The sequence below is a fragment of the Condylostylus longicornis genome, unplaced genomic scaffold (assembly GCF_029603195.1).
Source record: "Condylostylus longicornis isolate FDR11 unplaced genomic scaffold, ASM2960319v2 ptg000080l, whole genome shotgun sequence".
NCBI lineage: Eukaryota > Metazoa > Arthropoda > Insecta > Diptera > Dolichopodidae > Condylostylus > Condylostylus longicornis.
The window spans coordinates 2,157,501-2,184,833 of NW_026578048.1; the positions used below are offsets into that span (position 1 = coordinate 2,157,501).

At 24.4% G+C, this 27,333-nt stretch overlaps 3 protein-coding genes across 4 annotated transcripts in view; 1 reads left to right on the forward strand and 2 right to left on the reverse strand.

Moving 5' to 3' along the window:
* LOC129612961 (uncharacterized) overlaps positions 1-27,333 on the reverse strand; it is a 52,237-nt gene that overhangs the window by 5,506 nt on the left and 19,398 nt on the right. The window contains exons 17-32 of the mRNA XM_055526824.1: positions 20,922-21,024; positions 20,517-20,831; positions 20,356-20,429; positions 19,224-19,548; positions 19,123-19,175; positions 9,238-9,337; positions 8,124-8,299; positions 7,852-8,024; positions 7,599-7,777; positions 7,203-7,383; positions 7,053-7,127; positions 5,231-5,411; positions 4,967-5,134; positions 3,116-3,250; positions 387-2,856; positions 1-326 (exon numbers count right to left, since the gene is read on the reverse strand). The exon at positions 1-326 is cut by the window's left edge and continues 280 nt beyond it. Coding sequence (XP_055382799.1) covers positions 1-326; positions 387-2,856; positions 3,116-3,250; positions 4,967-5,134; positions 5,231-5,411; positions 7,053-7,127; positions 7,203-7,383; positions 7,599-7,777; positions 7,852-8,024; positions 8,124-8,299; positions 9,238-9,337; positions 19,123-19,175; positions 19,224-19,548; positions 20,356-20,429; positions 20,517-20,831; positions 20,922-21,024 — 5,034 coding nt within the window. The remainder of the gene's footprint in view (positions 327-386; positions 2,857-3,115; positions 3,251-4,966; positions 5,135-5,230; positions 5,412-7,052; positions 7,128-7,202; positions 7,384-7,598; positions 7,778-7,851; positions 8,025-8,123; positions 8,300-9,237; positions 9,338-19,122; positions 19,176-19,223; positions 19,549-20,355; positions 20,430-20,516; positions 20,832-20,921; positions 21,025-27,333) is intronic.
* On the forward strand, positions 4,429-6,017 carry LOC129612952 (electron transfer flavoprotein subunit alpha, mitochondrial). Its single transcript, XM_055526815.1, has 6 exons — positions 4,429-4,627; positions 4,689-4,829; positions 4,893-5,127; positions 5,188-5,403; positions 5,466-5,638; positions 5,695-6,017. The coding sequence occupies exons 1-6, from the start codon at positions 4,589-4,591 to the stop codon at positions 5,869-5,871; spliced, it is 981 nt and encodes a 326-aa protein (XP_055382790.1). The 5' UTR covers positions 4,429-4,588; the 3' UTR covers positions 5,872-6,017.
* Positions 6,799-26,091, reverse strand: LOC129612951 (putative cysteine proteinase CG12163). Of its 2 annotated transcripts, XM_055526814.1 has the most exons (7): positions 25,788-26,091; positions 9,106-9,337; positions 8,124-8,299; positions 7,852-8,024; positions 7,599-7,777; positions 7,203-7,383; positions 6,799-7,127 (listed from the first exon to the last, which is right to left on the reverse strand). In XM_055526814.1, exons 1-7 carry the CDS (start codon positions 25,851-25,853, stop codon positions 7,043-7,045), a joined length of 1,092 nt encoding a protein of 363 aa, XP_055382789.1. In that variant the 5' UTR covers positions 25,854-26,091; the 3' UTR covers positions 6,799-7,042. The 2 variants fall into 2 exon arrangements, with proteins under 2 accessions (XP_055382789.1, XP_055382788.1); XM_055526813.1 differs by lacking the exons at positions 6,799-7,127; positions 7,203-7,383; positions 7,599-7,777; ... (1 more) ...; positions 8,124-8,299; positions 9,106-9,337 and adding exons at positions 18,500-19,548; positions 20,320-21,024.

Sequence of the window (27,333 nt, forward strand, 5' to 3'; positions counted from 1 at the left end):
TTGTTGTTGCTGCTGCTGTTGTTGTTGTTGTTGTTGCTGGTGCTGTTGATGTATGTTTTGGTTCTTCATTTGAGTCATCTGTTGCCTGAGAAGCATATTAGGGTCTAATAGCTGTTGACTTGAACTTGGACTTGCCCGACTTAAGAGTTGAGCGACTTGTACCGGGTCTGTTGGATCAATAGGCTTAGTAACCAAAATTTGTTTAGAAATAATTTGCTGAGAGCTCTGTTGTACAGGTTGACCTTGTAATTGTTGAGTTTGTACATTTTGAACTTTCTGCTGTTGGTTTAAAAGTATTTGTTGTTGAATAGTCGTAGGGGTATTACCTAAAAAAAATGTTTAACAATGATATATTAAAAAATTTCATTTAAAATTAAGCACTGTACCTTGCAATGAATTTTGACGTTGTATTTGTATTTGTTGCTGTCTATTTTGTTGTAGTTGTTGCCTTAAGTGCTGATGCACAGCAATAGTGTTGCCAGCTAAACCGTTACTGTTAGGTTGCGGAGATTGTGGTGGTGGTGTCATTTGTGGTGATGAAGCAATTTGTTGAATAATTTGTTGAGATTGTTGCTGTAATGGAGATTGTGAAGGCATTGGAATAGAGTTTTGAGGAGACTGTTGCTGTATTATAGGACTTTGATTCTGTTGAAGACGTGGACTTTGATTGTGCTGCATTCTTGGACTTTGTTGCTGGAGTTGTTGACTTATCTGCTGAATTTGTTGCAACTGTTGCTGTAAAATTTGTTGATTGCGTGCCAAAGTGTTTAAATGATTTTGTATGGTTTGTTGTTGTTGCGGCGTACAAGATGGATTACTTAGCTGCTGAGTGAGAATTTGTTGCTGCCTTAAATTGTGCTGCAATTGTGTTGCTATTTGACTTGATTGTGGTACTGGAGGTGCGTTTGAAATAGGCGTTGAAGGTTGTGGAGACATTTGTATATTTGCCTGATGCTGTGGCGATTGATGTGGTTGTTGTCCTTGTTGTTGCTGTGGCTGGGGTGTTGATGGTGATGGTGGTATCTGTGGCGACGAGGGAAGCACCTGGGGTGAGCGAGGTTGCAATAAAGGGGAAGGTGGAGGCAACTGTGGTGAACGAGAGGGCGCTATTTGTGGCGATTGACGATGTACACTATTTTGTGATTGTTGTTGCTGTGTTTGTTGCTGTTGTTGTTGTTGTTGACTCTGCTGTTGTTGGAGTTGCTGTTGTTGATGTTGTTGAACTTGTTGTTGCTGTGTTTGTTGTTGTTGCTGCTGCTGATGGTGCTGCAATATCAACATTTGTTGTTGATTTAGTTGAGTTTGAGAGTTGGGACTTTTTAAATTTCTTTGAATTTGCAATATAGCAGAGTTTGGTTGAATCTGACTTAAATGGATATTCTGTTGAATTTGAGATTGCTGTTGCGTTGAAACTGAGGGAGAAGAGCTTGTCGAAATTTGCTGTGCACTTTGCCCTACAGACTGCGATACTATTTGCGCGGTTGATAAAGTTTGCGGTTGTGTTGTTGATGGTATAGTCAGACCTTGCAATTGAGTAGTGACAGTTTGTTGCTGTTGTTGCGTTTGCGGTTGCTGCTGTATATACTTTTGCAAAATAATGTGCTGGGTACTTTGCTGTCCCCCCTGATTCTGTATTGTAATACCATGTTGAGAAACGGTTTTAGGTCTCACAAAAACAACTTGTTGAGTTGCTTTGTGCTGTTGAATATTAGCCAATTGATTAGGTGGGACAGTAGTAACAACAACAGCATTTGCACCAGCTGACGTGGTAATTGTTTTAATAACGTCATTATGAGAAACTTGTGGAGAAGAAACTATAGTTTGCGCAACCGTTGATATCTGAGCTTGAGTTTGCGTGCTTGTGACTGTTTGTACCGAAGTGCTTGGTTGTGATTTTACAATTACTTGCTGTGTTATTGGATTTGATGACTGGATCTGGATTTGTTGTGGCTGAGTTGTTTGTACAAGCACTTTTTGTTGTTGGGCTTGTTGTGCTTTTTGTTGTTGCTGCAACTGAATTTGTTTCATTTGTTGTAATTGCTGAAATTGAAGGGGCTGTAATTTTTGCGATTGAAGTCTTTGAGGTAATTGAATTTGTTGTGAGACTTGAGGAATTTGCTGAGAAGTATTTTGTGAAATTTTTGAAATTGTTGCCTCTTGTGAATTCGAGTTTAAAATGTTTATATTTATACTAATTGGTGTACCCATTGAGCTGGAAGAATTCCCTTGCGTACTTCCAACTATAGTAGAAGGTGTTGGTGTAGATACTTTTTCCCTTGGTTCATCAAACCCAATTATACTCGCTAAATCTGAGGTAGAATGTGATTGTTTTACTGTTATCGTAGCAAACTTTGTAGTGTCTATTTTTAATAATCTAGGGTGATATCTTTCAGGGTTAATTATATCTTTTTTTCTAAAGCAATCCATTATATAATCTGGTGTAATAAGTATGACCGAACCTTTAGGCAAAGATAAAGCTTTGTCGTACGCAGGACCTCCAGCTCTACCACATATTAAGTGCGTAGTTTTAGACGTAAAATGAGAGCTAATGGTACCTCCAAAATAAGTAATCAAAGCTGTTAACTGTTTTTTATCGTGCAAATTAACATTGCAAACAGCTGCATTTATATTGGCAAATAAGGTATTACATATAGGATTGTATGCATTTTCATGAGCTAGGCGACCTAATTTTGCAGAATCCAAAATCCATTTTTCATGAACAGCTGTTACGGAATAAAGGTCTGTAACCAAGTTTATTTCTTCCTCATTAAAATTACTAGCGCATATTAAATGTGTTACGAGATCTGAAATATAGGCACGACTTTGAGCTCCTCCCCGTTTTAATAAATTTTCTAGCTAAAATGTTAGAGAGAAAAAAATTACATTAGTATAATAATTCTTTTGCAAAAAAAATTTAATTAATTCTATTGAAACACAGATATGCGTAATAATTATGAAAATATTACACCTACAAAATACAAATAAAGCTAAAGAATTTTTTAAAAACCATTATAAATTTATAAATTTACATTTCCAAAAACTTTAAAATTTTAAAAATGTAAGTAATTTGCAAAATATTAAAGAAATTAGCAATAAAAATTAATTTTAAGCTTACGTTGTCGTCGAGATTTCCAATTACTAAATATTTGACATTAGCGAAAAGATTTTCAGGAACATTATATTTTGCCATTCCAAATTTTTTAAATCTCTTAAAAACTAAATTACACAAATGCACATTTTTCAAAACAAAAAACAAAATAAGAATTTTTTACTTAATAATTAAACAAAATTTAAACACTTATTATAAACGCTGTGTGAAAAATAGTCACAGGAAGCGCGTCTGTCTGAAATTGTCAACACATTCTTGCCATATATTAAAATATTTTAAGGATTACATCTAAGTTTATGAATTGTAATTAAAAATTTATGACAACTTTTGAACAAAATTTTATGCAGCGATTTATTGTAAAATTATGAATCAATCAGTATTTTCTAATAGATATTTCACATTTCCAATAAGATTACTCATTTTTTCAATTGGATTTTTGCATTTTTTCTCAAATTATCGATTGAACGTCTCACTTTCAAAAGCAAAGTGAATAAATTTTGCATGCATTCTAGTAAAAACGAGATACGCAGTACCAAATAACATTCTTCTCACTCGAATTTTTGCATTATACAAGTATATGATATTTACGATCAGGCCCTAAAAGTAGGTACCATGAAAATTGCGTTTCAACTAATTAAAAATGAATGACGTACATAAATATAACTGGCATACATCAATAATTTAATTTCTATTTATAGATATACATATATCACAAGATTTAGCTGCCAATAACATATACGATAAAATTTAGATTAAATCTGCGACAAAGTCATACCTGCTTGCATATGTAAATTTACTTTACATTATCTGTGCCATCTGTGGAGGATTAGATATTATGTCAGAATTTAATATTTTTGCTATTTGCAAAAATTTTAACCAAAATAAAAATCAGTTGATCGCTGTTGAAAACTTTCAAAAAGAATTTAATTTTACTTTTAAAAAATCTGACAGTAAATTTGATGAGAATATTATTTGTAGAAGTTTTATAAAAATGTCGACTGACGGACGAAAGACGGGTAAACGGACGGATGGATGGACAGGCTGAAACTAATAAACACTTTTTTTTTAATTTTTTTGGAAAAGTGCTAAAAATGTCAAAATTGTAGTAATTATTTACTTGCATATTTATGATATTGAAATAGTTTAGGTAAATAATTTGGTCATGGAACATTTTTTAGATATGGCAGCATCACAACTGGCAGCGTACAGAATTACTTTTTGACATTTATAAAGCCATCTGGTTATGTACAAAGGCACTATATATACCGCGACTGACAGAAATGATGATTTTGTTATGTCAAGATTTAAACTATACTAAACACTTACGTACACACTACACGCATCTGTGCACAGTACCACAGCCTTAGCAAGATCTCTGACGTTGATAACTAATCAAATGTTAATTTAATATTGAAGTGATACTGACCTGACATTTTCTTGGACTTTGGAATTTTTTATTGCTTTCTAATTTTGTGCACAATGTTGTCTAGTTCCCGAAAGATTTTAAGCAATGGAATTGTAGGTATATTTTAAATATAAGATGAAATGAAATATTCACATTGTTTGTATGTTATTCTAGATAAAACGTTTCAAGAGCACACTGGTTTTGGCAGAACACAATAATGAAACACTTAATCCCATAACATTAAATACAATCACTGCAGCTAAAAAAATTGGTGGCGATGTTACAGTCCTAGTTTGTGGGACTAATTGTGAAAACGTAATTTCATTCTAATTCATATATATATATAAGTACATTTGTTTTATAAAAATAATATTTAAGGTATCTAAAGCTGTATCACAAGTTGGCATATCTAAAATTTTAGTTGCTGAGAGCCCCGCTTTGAAAGGATTTACTGCGGAATCAGTTTGTCCTGTGATTTTAGCGGCGCAAAACCAGTTTAAGTTTTCACACATTTTAGCTGGCGCCACGGCCATAGGAAAAAATGTTCTTCCAAGGGTTGCTGCAAAGCTAGATGTATCTCCTATCTCTGAAATAATTGACATTAAATCTGAAGGTATTGACTTAAATTTTTCAATAATGAAAGTAAGTGTATTAAATTGCAAAAATTATTTAGACACATTTGTTCGTACTATTTATGCTGGAAACGCTATTCTAACATTAAAGTCAACGGATCCCGTCAAAGTTATAACGGTACGAGGAACTAGTTTTGAAGCATGTAAGGATAGCGGAAATCCATCATCAGAGAAATTATCTGTTGATATAAAAAATGACTTATCCGAATTTATATCACAAGAACTGAGTAAAAGTGATCGCCCAGAATTGGCGTCTGGTACGTATCTGTATTATCTATATATAGAAAACATGTTTAAATTTTATATATTTTTTAAACAGCTAAGGTCGTAGTTTCTGGTGGCCGTGGTCTGAAATCTGGAGAAAATTTTAAAATTTTATATGAGTTAGCTGATAAATTAAATGCGGCGGTAGGTGCCTCCAGAGCAGCTGTTGATGCTGGATATGTACCAAACGACATGCAAATTGGTCAAACAGGAAAAATTGTTGCACCCGTAATATACATACTTATGACATTTTCTTTTTCCTCAAATAAGAATATATTTTATAGGAATTATACATCGCAGTTGGAATTTCAGGAGCTATTCAACATCTTGCCGGAATGAAAGATTCGAAAACAATAGTTGCCATAAATAAAGATCCCGAAGCACCTATTTTCCAAGTTGCAGATTTAGGATTAGTAGCTGATTTATTTAAAGCTGTCCCAGAAATTAATCAAAAATTGTAGCTTCTTTTTAATATTTGAATTAATCTTTGTAAATTGTATAGGAATGTCGAAATAAGAAATCAGTAAATCAATTTTGTAAACAGAACTCAATTTTATATCAAGCTGTATATCCAGTTTATTAAAATTTTTTATTACAGAACAGAAAATGTTTTTGAGTTTTATGCATAATTCTAATATTTGTACTTTCCAGAACTATTTAACACTATCTTATTTTTATATGTGATTTTCACGATGGAACTTGTCTAGAATTAGAATGCTTCTGTTTTAGCTTAGATTTCACTTTAAAATTTTAAAGTAAATTGTATATTAAAATTTTACATTACTAAATTTTTAAAATGACATAAGTTTAAATTTAATAAATTGAAAAACAATTTTCTTTCCAGTTGTATATTTATAGAACTTAACGTTTTTGAAAAAGAACTTTTGGTGCTTTTGAATACACATGTATGTGTTAAGGTAACTTTGGAATTTTGAATTTTTTATATTGTTCGTAACTTGAAATTCATTTTATGAACCACTTCATCTTAGAAAATTATATTCGCTAATAATTTTGTCTTTGGAGAAATCTGAATATAAATTCAAGAAATATTTATTTTTCAGTGTTTGATTAAAACATTGATTGTTTGAACTCACCTTTTAACGTTTTTTTTTGCAAGAGTTAAACTTTATTCAAAAATGTACTCAAATATTGAAAGTACTGTGAAAAGTATTTTTGCCAAAAAAAAAAAAAAATATTCAGACTAGTAGTAAATGTTGCAAAAATAATTCTTTAAACGCTTTAATTGTTCAAGTTCTTTACGGAAATCAGTCAACAAAAGTTAGAAAAATTAAATAAGAGAAAAGTAACCTTCCAGAAATGAAAAAACCTTGCAAAATAATTGAGATGATAAGGAATAATATCACGAAGTAAAATGATAAGCTTTCATATTTGTTACATTTCGTTTTATTAAAAAAAATTCGACTTATGTATATATGTATGTATTAACTACTTTCTATAAAAATTTAAAAATTACAGATTACAAATTCCTATAAATATTATGTAAAATGTTATGATTACATATTTTGTTCGGTTTGTCAATTGCAAAATTTTTGCAAACAAAATTATTTTCTATGATAAGTAAATAACATTTAAATTTGTTCACTTCATATTTAATTATGAAAATAGTACAGTTTATTCTAACACAGCAGAACTTGCCATTTCACTAACGCCACATGCATTTGTACCTCTATAAATACGGTAATAACCTTGTTCGCCCCTATAAAATATATAAAAGAATTTGTTTTTATAGATATTTTTGAATTACATATACAATTGATTTCTTTGTTTATACCAATTTTTTCCCCATGAATTCTTAATTATCCAATAAGGAAGTGTTTTATTGTAAACAGGAAATTCTGCAACTCCGAAACCGACTATGAGTACACCGTGATCTATTGCTCCGGGACGACATAAAAGTTTCCAAGGATGTGATATACCGCCTTTGTAAAACATCATTGCGTTAGCATTTAAACCTTTATTAAAAAAAAATAATATTGTCAGATATATCAATTTTTAATATCAGATAAATGCATATTAGTGTTTCAAAAGAAAAAAAAAAGTTTTCTTTACAAAGTTTCAAATCACATATTTAAAATTGTAAAAATACAGTTTTCAATACCCAGTAGAAACTTAAAAACTGCACGGTATCAAAAGTTTTCTTCTTACAACATAAGATTTTTATATTTACCAATAGAAATCGGTCCATTTTTGACTAACCATAAAGCCATTGCTGTTTCATTTTTTGGAAAATCGATGCCACCCTTTACTTTAACACGAATTTTTGATTTATCTATAGAACATTTGTCTTTATGAGCTTCATAAGGATATTCAGATTCCAATTCAAGACCACCAAGTTGATCAATAGCTCTTATGTGAACAAATTTAAAAATTAAATTCATTTATATATTATTATATTATGAATATTTCTTTTTTAAAATTACTTATAAGCATTGTCCATTAATCCTCCTTGACATCCTTTATCAAGGGTGTCACAATCAACCAATTCTTGCTCAGAGTATTCTTCAAGTTGACCTGCTTTTATTGCATGAAGACCTTCAATATTTCCAACAGTACTAAATGCCCAGCATGAACCACAAGTACCCTGGTCTTTTACCTAATAAAGTTATGTATATGTAATAGTTAAACTTTCTAGTGTATATATATTTTTTTCTAATGTATAATTTTCTTTCATTTTGTTTTTTATTCAAAATACCTCAGTAATAACGTTTTTAGTTCTCCAATCGAATTCTTTTGGTAAATCTATGTTTGGAATGTTAGCAATAGGATTACCAATGTCATTATTATCGGGATCATATAATAAACCAGTTCTCATCTTATATTCAGTTGTTGTCATATCAGCAAACTCTGTCAAACCATATTTTGCAGTGCCTGAAATTTTACAAAAGCTAATTTATAATTATTGTATAATTTCGCTTATTCATTATATCATAAATGAATAATTTGAGCTACAGTACTATTAAAAATTACACAATTATTTCATTCGATTTGAGATGGTGTTAATTAGAATACCTACATTTTTATTTAAATTTAAATTTTCATATTATAAAATAAAACAAATTGAAATCAACTTTTAAAGTTATTAAAATTAAGGTCTAATATATCCTATATATGAAAGAAAAAAGCGAATTTTTATTTTCAAAATAAAATAATCTGTTCAATTGACCTTCATGGTCACCGTGAACTTCATTAAAAATATATGTATGTGCGTATGTGTTATATAAATGTAAGACTAAAGTAACTTTTGGTTACTCTAAAGGTTGTTGAGCTTATTCGCATTAAATTACTTAATTTCTTAACATTATTTATTTTGCTGCGTATTATAATGTTTAAATATATAGGATTAAAAAAATATTGTATTCAAGTACAGCTTTTATTCTACCATTTTAATGTATGTAATTTTAAATTATTGAATATAATATTAAATATAGTGGTAGGAAATTGCTTATGGTTTTACCGGTAATAAATCAAAATGAATACATAAATTTAGTGATTTTACGAATTTCTTTTTATACATTTAAAAGCTATAAAATAACAATAAACAAAAAAAAAAACTTCTACCATATTTCTTTCGTAGGCCTAAATTTTAAAGATGCGCGTCTCTACTGTAATTAAATTTTTAATATTTTTTATTTTAATATACTATAATAAATAAATAAAATATTTAGATTTTTTACCTTGTTCTCTTTTATTAAGTTGATTAATTTTTAACAAATTACTTTTGAAAATTTGATAACGTTTTTGTTTTTCAAATTCATTTTCGTAATTCCGATAAAATTTCTTTTGAAATTTTTCAAAAAGATGTTCACTCTTTTTTAAATTATATTTCTTTGGTGAACGTTTATTTCTTAAAGAATGATCACCATCTATATTATGATTGTGTTGACTATGTTGTTTCGTTTTTGTGACCTTAAAAATATTAAAAAAAACATAACAAAAAAAAATTAAGAAAAATTTTAATAGTAATTAATTTACACTTAATTATTATTTTTTTTACACTGTTTGAAAAATAACAATATTTCGAAAAAGTTGATTAAAAATATTATTTAATTTAAAATATTTCCAAATATAATTATTTAATTTATTTAATTTAATTATGTCAAATATGGTAAATAACTTTTTTTGCAAAATCAAATTAAATAAACAAAAATTTTATAAATTTTATCAACTTTTTTTTTGTATATTTAAAAATTATAAATCAAATCGGTAATTTAATATTGTATCAATGTGTAATTGCATGAATATAATTATATTCATTTAATTAAATACAATATTTGTATACATAAGAATTTTGGTTATCTAATTAATAAAATTAAAGCAATAATGTTTTAATTACTGAATTATTTATGTTACATAATTACTGAAAAGTAAATTTAACGTTAGATCTGCATTTTGGAATAGACGCTCATATTTTAGTAATCATTTAAATACGGTAAACGTTCAATACAAAATAAATGAAATAAGTGTAAATATTTTAAAATTATCAAAACTTCAAAATTTTATTTTTAGTGCTTGAATTTTTATTAAAATTAAAGCACTGCCCTTACTAGGAGGACAGTGATAAAAGTAACACTGTTTAAAATTTTTGTATTAAAATTCCTAAATTTCAATTTAGTTTTCTTAAAATTTACAAGTTAATCTTACCTTTAAAATTACAAAAAAGGTGTACACAAATTCTTACATATAGTAGGTATGTATGTATATTCTCCTGTAATCCGATAACTTAGCTTTACATTTTTAAATATGAAAGCTAATACAAAATTTAATTTAATTGCCCAAAAATAAAAAATTTCATCTGTTATAGTTTTAATTTTACGAAATTCATTTATTTTTTTCTCTAAAATACATACTCTTTTATAATATGACACAGCCAAACTTATATATATGTATATATATACATACAAAGATTATTTTACATATTTTATTGAGATTGTTGAATGAAGCAAAACAAAGAATTTCCAAAAATTTGTATTTTTTATTTAATGATTTAATAATTTTGACTAAGTATATGTGGTCGGTTTAAAGATAAAATTTATTAAGTACACTTTTTTCGAAAATTGAGTTAAATGCACCTACTTGATATATTTTTGTTTGATTATCGTTTAGAATGCTCATTTTTTAAAAAAATTATGTTTTTTTCTTTTCAAAAAAAAAAACAAAAGTAATATTCTAAAAGAAAACAGATCACAAGAATTGTACAGTCGAAGAAAATTAACAACAATTTATTTTATTTAAAATTTTAATAACAATTTTATTTTATTAACAATTTATATAAGTTCTAAAAATTGATATTATTTGATTAGTCCTAAAAAATAATTTAATAATAAAAAAATACAAATACATAATTTTATAAAATAAATTCAATACTGTTTTCAACATTCTTCTTAAAAAGTAAAATTCACTAACTACAAACTGATGAATTGAATCCTCAACACCCTAATTTATCTTTTGGAAATTATAAGTTAGTGCAAAATAACTGAAATACCAATACTTTACTAAAATTCATGCGCGGAAGCTAAATGCGTATATTTTACGATTTTGCTAGCTACAAAAATTAGTAAATCAAAATTTTTTCGAAAAATTAAAAAATGTTGCTTAATGAGTTTTAACTTTCAAACCAACACATTGCTATAAAATTTTATAGTAGAGAACCATATTGCTATAAAATTTTATTAATGAATTTGTTCTTATAGTTAATTTGAGCTTAGTTAACGGGAAATTTTTGTTTCCTATATTATTTAATAATTTGGTCAACAATAAAAGATTCTATTCAGATTATAAAATGTTCTTTATTGCAAATTATCAAAATTACATAACCAATTTTTTGTTTTTTGTGTGAATCACATATATGAGTACATATTATACTATTATTGACCATATTTTTTTTATTTGCAATGTTAAAAAATACGGAAAAACATAAAATAAAAAATTTTTTAAAAAGATATTTAGTTTTTTGAAGGTAATGAAAACAAACAAAAAAAAAAATTAAATGTGATTACGTAAGTGCGTTCATTTAAGAAAAAGACGATTCATTGATATTCGACCTACATACATGTTTGATACATTGAATTTTATGTATTATAAAATAAACCTGTTTTTTTTTTAAATTTTTCTCTTAAATATACTTCTCCAAAAGAACATAATTTATAACGGAATTTATATTAAAGGATGCGTCATTTATCATAAATAAATTTTATAATTATTATTGGACATTAGTGCGCTTTAAAAGCGCGTTTAAAAATTTCCTTTTTTTTTTTATTCATTTAAATTTTTTCATTATTTTATTTCTTATTTTTTTTTCGAGGTAGGTCATCTTTATGAAAAATCTTTATTATTAAAATATTTTTTTTTTTTAATTTTCGTATTGAAGAACTTAAAAAATTATTTATATGCGCCAGCTTAATGTTAATTTTTTCGAATAATTTTTTGTATGAATTTGCAATTGTGTATGAGCACAATGTGTGTAATAACAAATGCACTTGCATGCGATGCTTATATTCATATATACATACATTATGTATGTATGTAAATATTTCATATTATAATTACTTCAATGCGTTTCAAGGTTAATTTGACTGAAATAAGGATTTTTGTTTTTTACTTTATCATATTATTAAAATAAATAATTATAAATATATATATATACATACATACCTATATAGTTTTTACATAATAAATTTTTAACCTTTACTAAAAATATGTAATGTAAATTGTTATCGATGCTGTTATCAGGTTTTGAAATAAAATACAATATTTATGTACATACATATGTTCCTATATATGTAGGAATAATAACGTACATGAAAAATATGACCGCAGCTATAATAATATTATGAATGCATATAATACATATAAGTATGTATGTATATATTTATATATTTATAACTATTTTAAAGAATTCATTCACAAATTCATGATCTGTATAGGGAGATGTTTTAAGCATTTTTATTAAAATTTAAAGAGAAACACAGAAAAATATTACGAATTTTTTAACAATTTGTTAATCATTACTAATTTTATTATTTTACATAGCATTGATCCATCATCCATACGTATCCATACGTTGACGAAGATAAGGTTTTATTTACATTATCATGTCAAACTTGATGGCACATTTCAACTGTATTTTGACTATATTTCAATTACATGTTGAATGATCGATAAAAATAATAAATTTCATGTACCCTTCAGTATAACACTCAAATAAATTAAATTTTAGCTGTATAACCTCGAAATCAATTTAAATATGTATAGATATAGGTGTCTAATATCCTCAAGAGTACAGAATTACAACATATAGATGCATTTTCGAATATTAAATTTAAATTTTTCTAGTTATTTGTATAAGAGCATTTAAAACGTCTAATTAAATATTAAGATTTTTCTTAATTCTTCTTAATAGAAAATTCAAATTAGAAAATTGCAAATTAGTTTAAATTGATTACAATAATATAAAAGAATAAAATGTATTTAATTATTTCCATAATTGTTTTAATTTAAAGAAATATTTCTGTATGCGCTATTCTTTTCCCCACTCCTGTATTAAAATATGACAGTAAGGTAAAAATTGTAATTTATAATAGATTTTTGATTTCATATAAAATCAATTGAATTATTAAAACATTCAAATTATAAAAATACTTTGTAAGAAAATTTTTTATAATTCAAATACAAAAAAAAAAAAAATTAAAATTTTAATTGCGCAAAATTAATAACAAAAAAAATTATTATCAGTTTTTGATGAATGTCGTTTCGTTTTAATATTTTTTTTGATATGTATTTACAGTCAAACTCCTATAACATGAACCGCTGCAAGACCATATTCTCTCTGACGCAAGACCAAAAGACGAAATTCTTGTTACAATTCTCTCAATTCTGTTGTACTGAATTTTAGATTATAACCAGAATTTTTTTTTGTATTTTTGTACATTTTTAACATGAAACCTCCATAAATTAAAATTATCCCTGTAATATTTTCAATAGAAAAATTTCTTTGTCGCTTTGAATCTAACACGCCTTTATAACACAAGCAAATTACCTTTAAACTGAAATTTTCTTAAAATCGAACAATTTCAATACAAAAAATCTTTTTTTGAAATTTTTGATTTTTATATTTTACAATAGTTTTTTTTTTGTCTTATACAGAACGTAAACGAACACTAATAGGAAAAAAAAAACATTCGTACAATTTTTATTTTTGTTCATAACTCTGAATGGAAATTCTCTCTAACACGAACAAATATTTTTGCAAATTGGCAATTATAAATTAGTTTGACTGTATTTTGTACATATCTTTTACATATATGTACATGTACCAAGATTTTTCCAGTAAATCAACAATATTTAAGTATTTGTAAGAAAATCAAACAAAAATTTAAAAAGATTTTTGATTTTTATACAAAATTGAAATTTTTACACCAATACCGGGTTTAACAAATTAATTATGTATTATCAGTTTCTATAATACTGATTAATACTCGTATACAAAAAAACAGCAATATAGTGGAATCTCTACGAGTATAATATAACGAACTTGTAAAATGGACCAAGAATATATTCTGTTTTTATCCACTCGCTGCATCGGCACATTTAAATCAAACATAAAGTTTTACATCGAAAATGATATTTTGCGAAAATATAGTTGAAATTCGAAATGCTGTGAAGCAGTAAATTCAACAAAGAGATTACATATTTCTTTTAAATTCATTATGAAATTTTTAACTTCAAAAACAAAACAAAATTAGTTGGCAATCTTAAAAGTGATATAAAAAAAAAATTTATGGAATCAATCGATGAACTCGATAAAATACAAAAAAAAAATATGGATAAATTCTATTCTATGTTAGCTCATACTATAATTAACTATATAAATATATATTTATATACATATATAAATTTTATTAATTTGATATTAATTCTAATTAATTAATTCAATAAAACTTGTTCTTCCATAAATTTTCGATATTATTTATATTGACAACCGATACGTTGCTCATACACATTTTTATAGAATATATTATTATTTTTTTTAAAAGAATTATTATTCAAAATATAATATGTGTATTAAACATACATACATATATACTCAGTTAAAATGTATTTAAATTTTATTTAAATATTTGAAATCAGCATAATATCCATTTGTTGAACTCGAATATGGAATTGAGTTGGCATACATAATACAAATGAAATTTAAAATATATTTTAAAAGGTTGTTTAAACTTATGTATAGAGTCTATGAACGACAGCTATTATATTTAATACATTTATAAAAAGTGATTTACCGCATTATTATAGATATATGTATTAAAATAAAATAATTCTTAAATATTCTATAAATAATGTCTTAAAACAACAATACTAAAATAATGCATATACTAGCATAAACAAAATATTTATTTATTGAAAAAAAATCGAATGTGTCAAGCACAAGACTGACTAAAAATATATTATGTAAGTATAAATTTTTCGGATAATATCTTTTTTTTTAAACAAGAGAACTACATGAATTTTAATATTGGAATTACTTATAATATTTAATTAAAATTTATAAGAATGCAAAAAAAAAAACACCTTCACACAGACGCTTCTACAATCTAATTTACTCGATAATTAATATTACTGTTTTCCAAAAGTTCTTCCAAAAGAATAAAGTTGAAAAATCAAATTTTAGCCTTAATGAAGACTTAATTCCTTAAGTCGAAACCAATCCTATGATTGAACAATTTCATCACATTCATAAATTAAAATATAAATTTTTCTGTACTTATTTATAAATCATTTCAGTGGAAGGTGCAATAGAATTTAAATATAATGTGAATGCGTGATCTTCATACAAAAATGGTCATCGTACATTTAATTATGTATGTACATATATCGTATATATAATATTAGTTGTAAGAATTAGAATTATATTAGATATTTAATAAATTAATTATTTTAAATAATGGCAATGAAAAATTTTACAAAGTTACACGTTCCGAATCTTACGAGTATAAGGTGCGCTTTCGAAACGCAAATAGAGCATATCGTCCAAAAATTTTGATAAGTATCACAATAAGTATTACAAGTATGTGTTAGTTATTATTTAAAATTCACAATAGCCTGTTAATTTTAAAAAGAATGCTATTAATATTTTAGAATATAAGAAATTTTATATTATCAATTTTATAATGTAAAAAAAAACTTGGTTTTTGTTTGACTATGTAATATTATTGTAATTACAATGACACTTCAATTGCAGTTTTAGGTATAAATACAATTAAAATGTGGTTTCAAAACTTTAATTTTGACACTAAACAACCAACAACATGCTACAGTTTTTAATAGATCAAATTTGATAACGTTGTTAAGACGCTTTATTTATTGTCAGTTCTAAATTATATTTTACTTCTTTCTTGTTTTTTTTTAATTATATTCAATTTATCTGAACTAGTAATAATTTAAAATTTTTAATTTCATCATATTCAGCCAATAATATTCATAAATACATTTTTACAATTTTTCTTTTTTGGCACATCCATATACTTTGTGAATTCGGTACTTGTATAAAATGCATTTTTTAGTTCAACTTTTTTTTTTTGTTGGTAGGTATTTTAAAAATGAATAAAATTAATAAATTAATGTTGTGATGCCTAATGTACATTAACTTGTATCATAACAATATTGTCGATCATTTTTTCTCTTCTCTTTTTTTTTTTTTGATGCTTTAATTTTAGGTTACACACATTTCTCATGAAGTTTATTATTTTTCTAACTCTTATAAAAGCAAGTCAGTATCTTACTATTGATGTAATGAGATGAGATAAATTTATAATCTTTTTAGTACAAGAAGGGAAGAACAAATAAACAAAGAAAAACAGAAAAAAAAAACAAGACTAACAGAGATATCTTCATGCATCATTATCATTAATGAATTATTTATTCGATAGATGGCGACATCAAAAGTTAATTTTTTTTTTTCTTCTTTTCATATTATCATGGATATTATGGTGTTAAAGTTATGGTTCATAAATTATTTTGTAAATTTATAAGCTATATAGTGTAAGTGAGTAAATTAAAACTTAAGAAAAATGTTAAAAATAAAAAAAAAAATTAAGTAATGTGTACATACTTACATACATACATATGTACATACATATTCGAGAAAGATTCAATGATAAACCCAAAAAAAAAATTATTGTAAGTGGCGTAATACCAATAATAGTGTGACTTACTGCATTAAAATTAAAAACAAAACAAAAAAAACCATTGAAAACTTTGAGGATTACAAACAAAAAAAAAAACAACAAAAACTTGCTTATAAAAGATAATTTTTATCGCACGTTTAACACGTACAACACGACAAATGTATGTACTATATACAAACATATATATATATATTATATACCTATATTAGTAAATGATTGAAATCTAAAGAAAAAAACTAAAATAATTGAATATTTTATCAACACTTGGATAAAATCACATGATGCATAAATCCAATTCAAATAAATTGCACAATTCATTCACAGCCTTCATGACAAAAATATTTGTGCATACATATTCATATGTACTTATATACAAAATATATTAAATGTATCATTGTAGTAGGTGTATAAAAAAAATATATTTTAATTAATATTTTTAATACCAAAACTAAAACTAATTAATATTTTTTCCTCTTTCAAATCTTTTATTGGCATTCTCTTAACAATCAATTGATTTTATACAGTAAATTAAAAATTTTAAGCACATGTACATAAACGTATGTACATAAATATTTGCAGTTTATATAAGAAATCAATCAAACCTAAAATTTGAAAAGTAATTTTTTTTTAAATATATGTGATTATAATTCAAAAATAAATAAAAAATTGCACTATGAATTGCAATTTGTGCTATTATTAAAATTTAATACTGAAATTTCTCTACAAACAGTTTACTTAATAATTTTAGTAGATATTGATTTACTTAAAATTTTCATTAAATAATTCAACAAAAATAAATTGTATTAATTTTTCATAAATTTAATAAGAAATTTTCTGGTTATCTTCATTAAAATTTTTATCATAGATATTTTAGGTGATTTTCAACACAGCTTATATAAAATAGCTAGTGCCTGCAATAATTTTACTTGCTCAATAAAAAAAATATTTCTTGTAAAAATTTTTATCTCTTACAATGAAATTCAAAAAACTTGAAACCTTTTTTTTCGAATATATATTCTATTTGGCATTTTTTCTCCTACATAACATTCTTTAGATCTAATCAAAGGCAAGCATTAAATTTTAGTTTTGGATTAAAATTTTTGTCAGTAATATTGGACAAGATTTTTAAATTGTTCAATGAAATAGTTGAATGAACTATGAAAATTATAAATTCAATATTCTCTACATTTATATTATGTGTATCCATTAAAATTAATCTTATTTGTTTCCAATTACATAGTTTAATATCAGTATTATTTAATTTTCATATTCAATTAGGTAAAAGTTGATAACATGTACGCACATAAACTGTAAGCTATTTAAAATGTAGTAATGATATAACTAAAATTTTAATGAATTAAAAAAATTATTAATGTTAAATTTTGTAAAAATATATTGTAATTAAATTTTGTGAAATAATATTGTTAAAATAATATTGTAATTATTTCGGAAACAGCCGATGCAGAAAAAAAAAACTGATATCCTTAATTGGTTGGTAAATTATCATTTAAATATTTAGGTAAATGATTATTAAATGTAGGTTAATTTTTCCTCAGCATGTATACAATAATAGTAAGTTATACACACAATGCAAAAATACAAATATGAGTGGTTAAACGTGGGATGGATATTATTTTTTAAAATGTGAATAATTGAATTTTGAACGAGGTTGTAAACTTATTAAATCATTTAAACAAAAAGGATTAAGAGCATTTTTTTCTCCAGTAGCAAGAATCGAGCTTATTTAATTAACTATAGTTTCTGAATTGCATGTATGTATTCCCTTTTTTTGTTAAGACATTTTTATGTAAATCAGCTAATTTTACTTGTCTGTCTTGTTTACGTAAAATTTAAAAAGATAAATATTAAATTAAAAATGCAATTTACAAATTACTGACTAATTTTTATTTTACTTGTTCAATAATTAAATATTTACATAACTTTCAATACTTGGGGAAATGTATGGAAATAAAATAAAAAAAAAAAAATTAATTTTTATTTCTTTTTTGTCCGATCAGGTCTAAACCTGCTCTGCTGATCTACTCCGCAATTTTTTCGATGTTTATTTAAACATTTTATTTCTATACTGTCATACATGTGTTTTTTATTTTTCATTAATATTATTTATTCGATTGGAGAATATTCTGTGGATGTTGTAATTGGATTGTGTAAAAATCTTCTAAATTCATTATGATTTCTTGTATTAACATTATAATCATTATTAATTTGATGATTATTACCATTATCATGATTATTATAATTATTGTCATTGTAATTATTATGGTTTGTATTGTAGTTAATATTTCTTTCATTATTATTATGTCTTACGTTGTAATTATTATTACGTATATTACTATTATAATTATTATTATTATCATTATTAACATGTTTATTATTATTATCAATATTATTATTATCATTTATTTTAGTTTGTTTTTTTAAATTTTTTGGTTGTAAAATCATTGATTCAATTTGGTCTAATAATCCATCAGAAACGTGTTGTACAGTTGGATTAAATAATGTATTATTTGGATATTTTTCATCTAAAGTTGCTTGATCTAAATGATTTCGATCATTAATATTCATTATTTCTGTTAAATCTGAACAATTTGATTTTTCCAAAACACGAACTTTATCTCCCCATGGTGTTAATAACCATGGTTTCTCCTGAACTTGAATATCACATATAATCTCAGTATTATCATTTCGATTTGCTTGAATTAAAATATCATATCGTACGCCATTGATGACTTCTCGATATGCTTCAATAATTTTTGAATAAGTTAATTGTCTAGGTAAATATACTAAAGCCATATTTTGTAATCCAACTAGATTTGATTTTAATTTCTCTCGATTGCCAGTTTGATGTAAATTTGTTGGTATTACTGGTGCTTCAGTTGTATATTCTGTATTCAAATGTTGACTAGAATCCTAATTTAATGATATTGATTATTAAATTTTATATTTTTCAAGGGTACATTTGTAAAAATTTTGAATTTGCATTTTGTTTTTATTAGCATTAGATACATTCATGTATGAATGAAATTAAGGAGGTTGTTTATTAAAATTTTAATAACAATAAAACAAAATGTTGTCGAAAAAAAAAATATATTGAAATTTTTTATTTAAAATTAAATATGTTATGCCCAATTTTTGTTTTGTCAATTTTTTTTATGGAAATTTTAAACAACATTTTCGATTTACAATGTATATTATTGTTAATTTTTAATTTATTATATAAAGATTAAAATTTAAATGTTTCTCATGCTTAATTTTATTATTGAATATAAAATTTATAATCAATGAGATGAGGTTGAGGTAATTTTGTTTAGAGTTATCCAAATAAAATAATTTGAATAAGTAAAAATAAAATAAATATTTATGCATTCATTGTATTTAAAAAAAAAAAATTAATTAAGAGAATTGAACTAAATGTATTTCAAAAATTGATTTGGTGAAAAGTTGAAAATAAAATGTGGTATTAAATTATTAATAAAATGCAATTTCAAAAAGATAAATATGGGAAAAGCTCGTTTAAACAGACATTATTCAAGCGAATAAGCAAACATCTTTCAATGAAATTTAATTTCTATGTAAAATCAAATACCTATTCCACATATGAAAGTAATTTTTGAATTTTCACATATGAAAGTAGTAAAAATGACTGATTTTTTGAAAAACAATGAAGATATTTTTATATACCTGATTAGCATTATTTAAATTTCCTTGTATTTTGACTTCATTATTATCATTACGAACAGATAAATCGGCTGCACTGTTTTCAACTTCAGTCTGTGATATTGCAGTAGTCTCTATAATACTAATAACTGTTGTCTCATCATTTTCATTTTTAGAATTTGAATTTTGAATTAAATTCTGCGTTTGTTTTTCTATTTTACTTTCGATTATCATACCCTCAATATCATCTAAAGATGTTCCTTTCGATATTTTTTTATTTTCCGGATTAAATATTGTATTATTTTCATAAGTTAAATCTATATGAGCTTGATCAACTGAAAAATTTTCATTAAAATTTTTTATTTCAGTTTGTGATGAACAATTAGATTTTTCTAAAATACGTAAACGTTCATCCCATGGTGTTACAAACCAAGATTTTTCATGTATTACTAAATTACATAATATTGTAACATTTTTTTCATCTGTTGCATTCACTAAAAGATCATATCTTATGCCATCTTTAACTTCACGATAAGCTTCAATAATATTAGAATAATTGAAATTTTTTGGTAGATATAATATTGCAAAATTTTCAAGTCCTGTTAAATTTGGATCTAGTTGTTCACGTTTTCCATATTCTTCAGGACCTTTACGTAATAAAGCATTTTCAGTGGTTGTTGTTATGACATCTTCTTCATTAATTGGCTGTTCTGTTGTATAATACTCTTCCTGTTGAAATTGACAATAATAAAGATGTCGCTCTTTTTTTTTTTTTTTTTGTTAAGCATAAGAAATTATTTTTTTTTGCTGTTTGTGTTTTTTTATTGCTTTACTAATGAGTTTTATTAAAATAACGATGGTGCTTTTAACAAACATTTAATGCACGTATATTAATAAAAGAAAGAAAATTATAAATAAGTAAAATGCAACTAAATCCTTAAATTAAATATTAGCACTTTTTATGCATTTACTATTTAACCGTTATACCTTTACCGTTGTATTTAATGTAAATATTATATTGTTATTTTTATATCACAGTAGACTCGCAATAATATTTTTTTTTATATTTATACATGCATTTTTAAAAACTGCGCGGTCGCCAAAATTTTTCACAAATATTCAGATTTGAGCATTAATACTGAGCTCTTTAAGTACATTATTCTCAAGTGTACAAGATCTTTTTGAAAATTATTCACATTTTTATACACACATTATCCACCAAATGTACGAAATAAAATCAAACTAGAAGAATTTTCGGTAATTTTAGTTTAAAAAGGCAATTTAAAGACTTTGTTTTCCTTACGTCCTTATGTAATGAAAAAAAAATTTGTGCAAGATTGAAGACATAGTTACAAATACATTCAATATTTTGATACATCCTAGCAGGTTGCAAAAAAATCACTCAAATCAATTATTTGTGCAAAGATTATTATTAACACATTTATGCTAGTTATTTATTTAAATTTTCGCCATTATAATTTATCAAAACGAACAAACAGAATAAAAAAATCTTAATTATTTCATTTTTATCGTTGAATCAGCATGAAAAAAATATTCATAAGCATTATATTCTAGGACAAAAGTACAAACGCAATGCACGGTATGACATACAGATGTTCAATGCTGCTCAATGTAAAATTAATATTATTGCAAGACTACTGGTATTTTTACAATTTTTATGAAATATGTATCTAAGAATTTATATTTATTTTGTAAATTCTTAAAACATGGTTAAAATTGTTAGTAAATTAATTAATTAATGTTAATTATTTATATTATAACTTGTCATGCTTTGTGTATGAAATCCAAATATTGTAATTATTTACTATAAAATACACAGATAAATACATACTATTTTTCCCGATGCCTAAAAAGGCACCTTTCGAGAATTAAAATTTATTGATAATGCTATACTTGTACGGTACAGAGCCTTTAATTGTGGTAATTTGCTCTTTAATTGTATAATTGTAAATATGAAAATTCTATTAACACGAAAAATATCTATAATATAAAATCAGCATAAAATAATATTTTTATAAAAGAAAAAATAACGTTGCTGTAAGCGAACTTTACTTACTGAAAAAAAAAAATAATAATAATAAGCATGTAAATAAATAAACAATAGGGTGAGAGTCTAGTTTTTTAAAAGCCCAAAAAGAATTTAAATTTGAGTTGGGAAAATTCTAACTAAACGCAACATTTGAAAAATATTCCTGTTTTATAACAGTCTCCGCCTAGATAATCAACTTTTCGTTTTACTTAGCTCGATATCGTCATACTTGCATATTTTTTTGTTTTAAAATAATTTCAATTTTATTTTTCTATTTCTTCAAGATCTATTGAGTCATACACAATATACATACATACGTATATGTATATGCAATTTTTATAAATTTATTTTTATAAACGCTATAAACATGCTTTACTTGTCGTCATAACATTTACTTTCAATGACACTTTATAAATCACTTTCAACAGCAATCATATCAATATCAACAATTTTATTTGTTTGTACAAATAATCTTTACACGTTCGTTTTCTTTCAAACAAATTTACGATATTCTCACAGATCAATTTCTTTTTCAATGAAATGAAAACTTTTCTAATGATCTCTTAAATTTCTTAATAAATTAAATTAAAATAATTTTACAGTTTCTCTATTAAAATTTAAAAAAAATACATACGTATTATATTCGATTATAAAAATACTACCTTAATGGGTTAAAATTATTAAAATTTAATTTTAATTGATGTTTTTGATTTAATTAATTTCAAGAAGTTAATTTCAAATGAAGCAAGAATAATTGAAAATAGTAAGCAAGTAAAAAATAATTTTCTTGAAAAAAATAAAAAAGGTTTAACAAATGAAATTATAGCAAAAATTGCGACGGATTTTAATAATTTCAAAATAAAAATTGCTAATTTTAATGTTGTAACAATTAAACAACAACATATTTACAAAATGCATTAAGCACAGCGGTTTTCATTCAGAAAAAGGGTTGTGGGATTATAGTACTATACTAGAGAATTATAGTTAGTTAAGCTAAATTATAGTTATAATTTTATTATTGTTTGTCAGCTTTCTATCATTAAGGATCTAGAATTTTTGTATAAGCAGTGGTACGAAACTACCTGGCACATCTTTTTGAAATTTTACTTTTTTTTTTATTATACGAAAACAAGAATTTGTAGTAACCCTGCAACTATTTTACAATATTTAACACTTCAATTGCTCTATTTTATTTTAAATTTTAAAAGAAAAATATTGGAATTTGCATCTTCAATATTGGGAATTGCACCAAACAACCAAAATATGTATATAAATTCAAATCACGCAATAAAGAACTTTTAAAAAAAGCTAATTTGATTATATTTTTTTACAAATAAAAAATAACAAAAACAAATAATGATTTGCTTTGTTAAGGTGATTTTAATTATCTGCTATTTATAGTAGCAAACAAAGTTAAAATAAAAATTTTTGAAAATTGCCTTTGTACCAATATTGTGGGAGTTGGCTATTTTAAGATAATAAAGAATTAATTTCTTCATTCTGTTATAGAATTCCTCAAATCTATTTCTTCCTAGTTTTAAATTAAATACACTTCCGTGTCCATATCAATACACAATAAATATAACGACAAAAATTTTTTTTTAATATTGTATATCCGAAGTCAATTAATCTAATTTTTTTTTTAAATTCAATATCATAAGGTTTTAAAATATGATTTAGTAATTAAGAAGTAATTCAAATTAAAAATTAAATAACGACCACGATTTCCTAATTCTAGATTTACTAATTATAAATTGCAAATATAAATTGTATTTAGCAATTAGCATTCTTTCATATTTACGATTTCATATTAAATTTACGATAAAATATGAAGGGGTTAAATATTGTTTTTTCCATAAAGTCGAGTTATTATAAGCGTTCATATAAAAAAAATATACTATAAGTAAAATTCTATTTTAATTAATAAAGCTTACAATTATAAGTTTTATTTTAATTTATAAAGCTCGTTTTAATATGAAAGAAAATATAGAAAGATTTAATTTAAAATAAAACAAAAACAAAACAAAGCTCTTCCTCTTTTTGTTTTTCTGTATAAATATATGTACCTAATTCAATGAATGAATATGCAAACTATAACTAATTTTTTTAGATTCAATAAAAAAAATATAACGCGAAATTTTTCAATTATATGTTAAAATGTATCTTACTATAGTTAGGCATATACAGTTAACCGTGTTATTTATAATGTCCATATCCATACAACAAAAATAGATAAATGCGACATCGAAATTTTTACTTAATTAAACGTAGAAGCGTATAAACTTTTTCAAAGAGCTAATCATAAATTTCTGAAATAAAATAATTTTTTGTTTTTTTGCAAAACTAAAATACGCATAAATTTTATATGAATATTAATCGAATTTAAAAGGCCATTATACGAGCATTATGTTAATGAATGCCTCCACATTATATAGATACATGTGTATATACATATATATGTACATCTGCTTAAGCATTTCATTATTTCAATCACACGTGTATTTTGTACCAATTGAATCTCACTATATTGAGATCACCACTTATTAATCAATTGATATAAGCAGGTATCCCTACCTTTCTACCGATGTAAATATTGAATAATTTACATACCTAAGCATAATATACAGACATAAATACATAATATATACATATATGTTTAAATATCAATAATGGATTTGTGAATATCTAAATTATCTATTTTTTTATTTAGAAGAAATAATATACTAATGAAACTGGATAAATATTTTGAATGTGTAAAAGCTATGTATATATAAAAAAAAAATAAATATAAATTTGAATCATATAAAAACATAAAATGAACTAACAATAAAATTTCTTAGATCAGATACTTGCCATTAAATATTTAGCTTAGATTTAATAATGTATAGGTACATAATAAATGTAAGATTTTTTTTAAAAAAGAGTTATTGGTATGTAGATAGGTACCTACGTACCTGGTTACTCTTATATGTATACACATATTATGCATGAATTAATACTTAAAATTATAATTATTAAATATTAAAATTTATACTTCCCTAACACCTCTAATCAATTATTATATTAAATAAAATTATTAGTTTTTCTTTCCTTTCTTTTTTATAAAATATTAATAAAATAAATTATGCACATTCATTTTATGTATACATAAATTGTATAAAAAGCATTTAATGTGTATATACAAAACAAAATTCTTTTTAGACCAAGGTTAAAAAATAATATGTATATAATAATAATCTAGCTTTAAGATTACGAATATGACCTTTTCTTCAAACAAATTAATATAAAATTATAGATATTGTTAATTTTGTTTTTCGTTCACCGTATTTAATAAAAAAAAAATGTAAATAAAATTATACCAATAAAAAACAAAAATAAAAAAAACAAATTTTTTAAATGCAATTGCAAAAAAAATTTACAAAAACAAAATCTTTGAACTTACATCTTCGGATTTGGTCACAACAAAGAACATTGCGACAATTAATAATAAAATCAAATGTGACTTCATTTTTCTTCTTAATTAAATCTTAATTTGTTTATTAAATAAAATGTTCATATACTTTATACAAATGATTCACTTCTTATAAGTTAAGATTCAATATAGAAATCGCACAAAAGCTTTCTTTCTTTTGCAAAACAATTTTTGTTCCAAATTCCACCGGAAATTTTGTGTTTTTTTTTTCTTCTTTTTGACTTTGCACTTCACCGTATAAATTCTTTAACAACAAATAACACGAAAATTCAGATTCAGACTGAAAGAAAAATTAAATTTATTTATAAAGTGCAAAAATGTTTATTCGAAAAAAAAAAAATCTCAAAAACAAAAATAATCAAGAAGGTATCAAAGAAAACTTACTATTAAAATAGGGATGTGACATTATAATATAAAATCGATATTGATTTTTTTATTTAGTTTTTGATATATCATTTTTTTTTTTAAGTTTTATTTCATTTTTATGGTACAAAATACATAACAAATATTATTTGATATCACCTAAGTTCCGCTTTATATGTGTACATGGAAAACATTTTTTTTTGTACATATATTTTATTCTCGGATAATTTTTAAAATATTTTCATATAGATTTTACTAATATTTTTGCTACAATATAAAAAAAAAATATTTGAATTGACAACTCTTTTTTCGAAATTTTTTAATATATTTTATTGACAGTTAAACACGAACAGGGATGTATTTACATTCATCATAGATTCAAGGAACATAAAATTATAAAAAAGATTTAAAAAAGAGCAATATGGTCGGATATGTCTTAGAAGAAATGTACATATTTATACGTATTTTAGAAGGTAGAATTTAAATGATTTGATTTAAACTTAATAGTTTTAAATTTGAGATTATTTGTAAAGAAAAAATTTAATTCTGAAAAAAAAAGAAGCCAAAAAGTACTCGATAGTAAAAGTTCCAATTGCAAAATTTCCTCAATAACCCCACTTTGTGGCCATAGTTAAAAACTAGATCAAAATAACATTTTTATATTTTATACATAAGTATATGAATGTACGTTACATATATGTATGTATTTCGTTCACGTTTCATGCAATACTTGATCAGTGGTCGCAATAAGATTTTATGTATCGTGCCAAAAAAGATGTGTTTTTTTCAAACCAATATTTCGGCGTGCCGCATCTACTCCATAAAATTAAGTAGTATTGAAAATCAGAATACTTATATTTATTTTTATGTTAATTTTTATTTATTTTATTTATTATTTTATTTTTATTTATATTTAAACATAAATTTATTATAACATTTTAGTCAAAATTCAAATTCAAATTTGAAACCAAAATAGAAATTATGTTTTTAATAATATTTTTTGTACTGAGTTTAAGCGCAATTATATTTTTGTTGAAAAAAAAATTAAAAATAAGAAAATTGTGTTTTGGAAAGTAACAAAATAAATAAAAAAACTTTTTAAAAAAAAAAAATTATTTTGATATACTTGTCACGCGTGCCAGTAAAGTTTCGA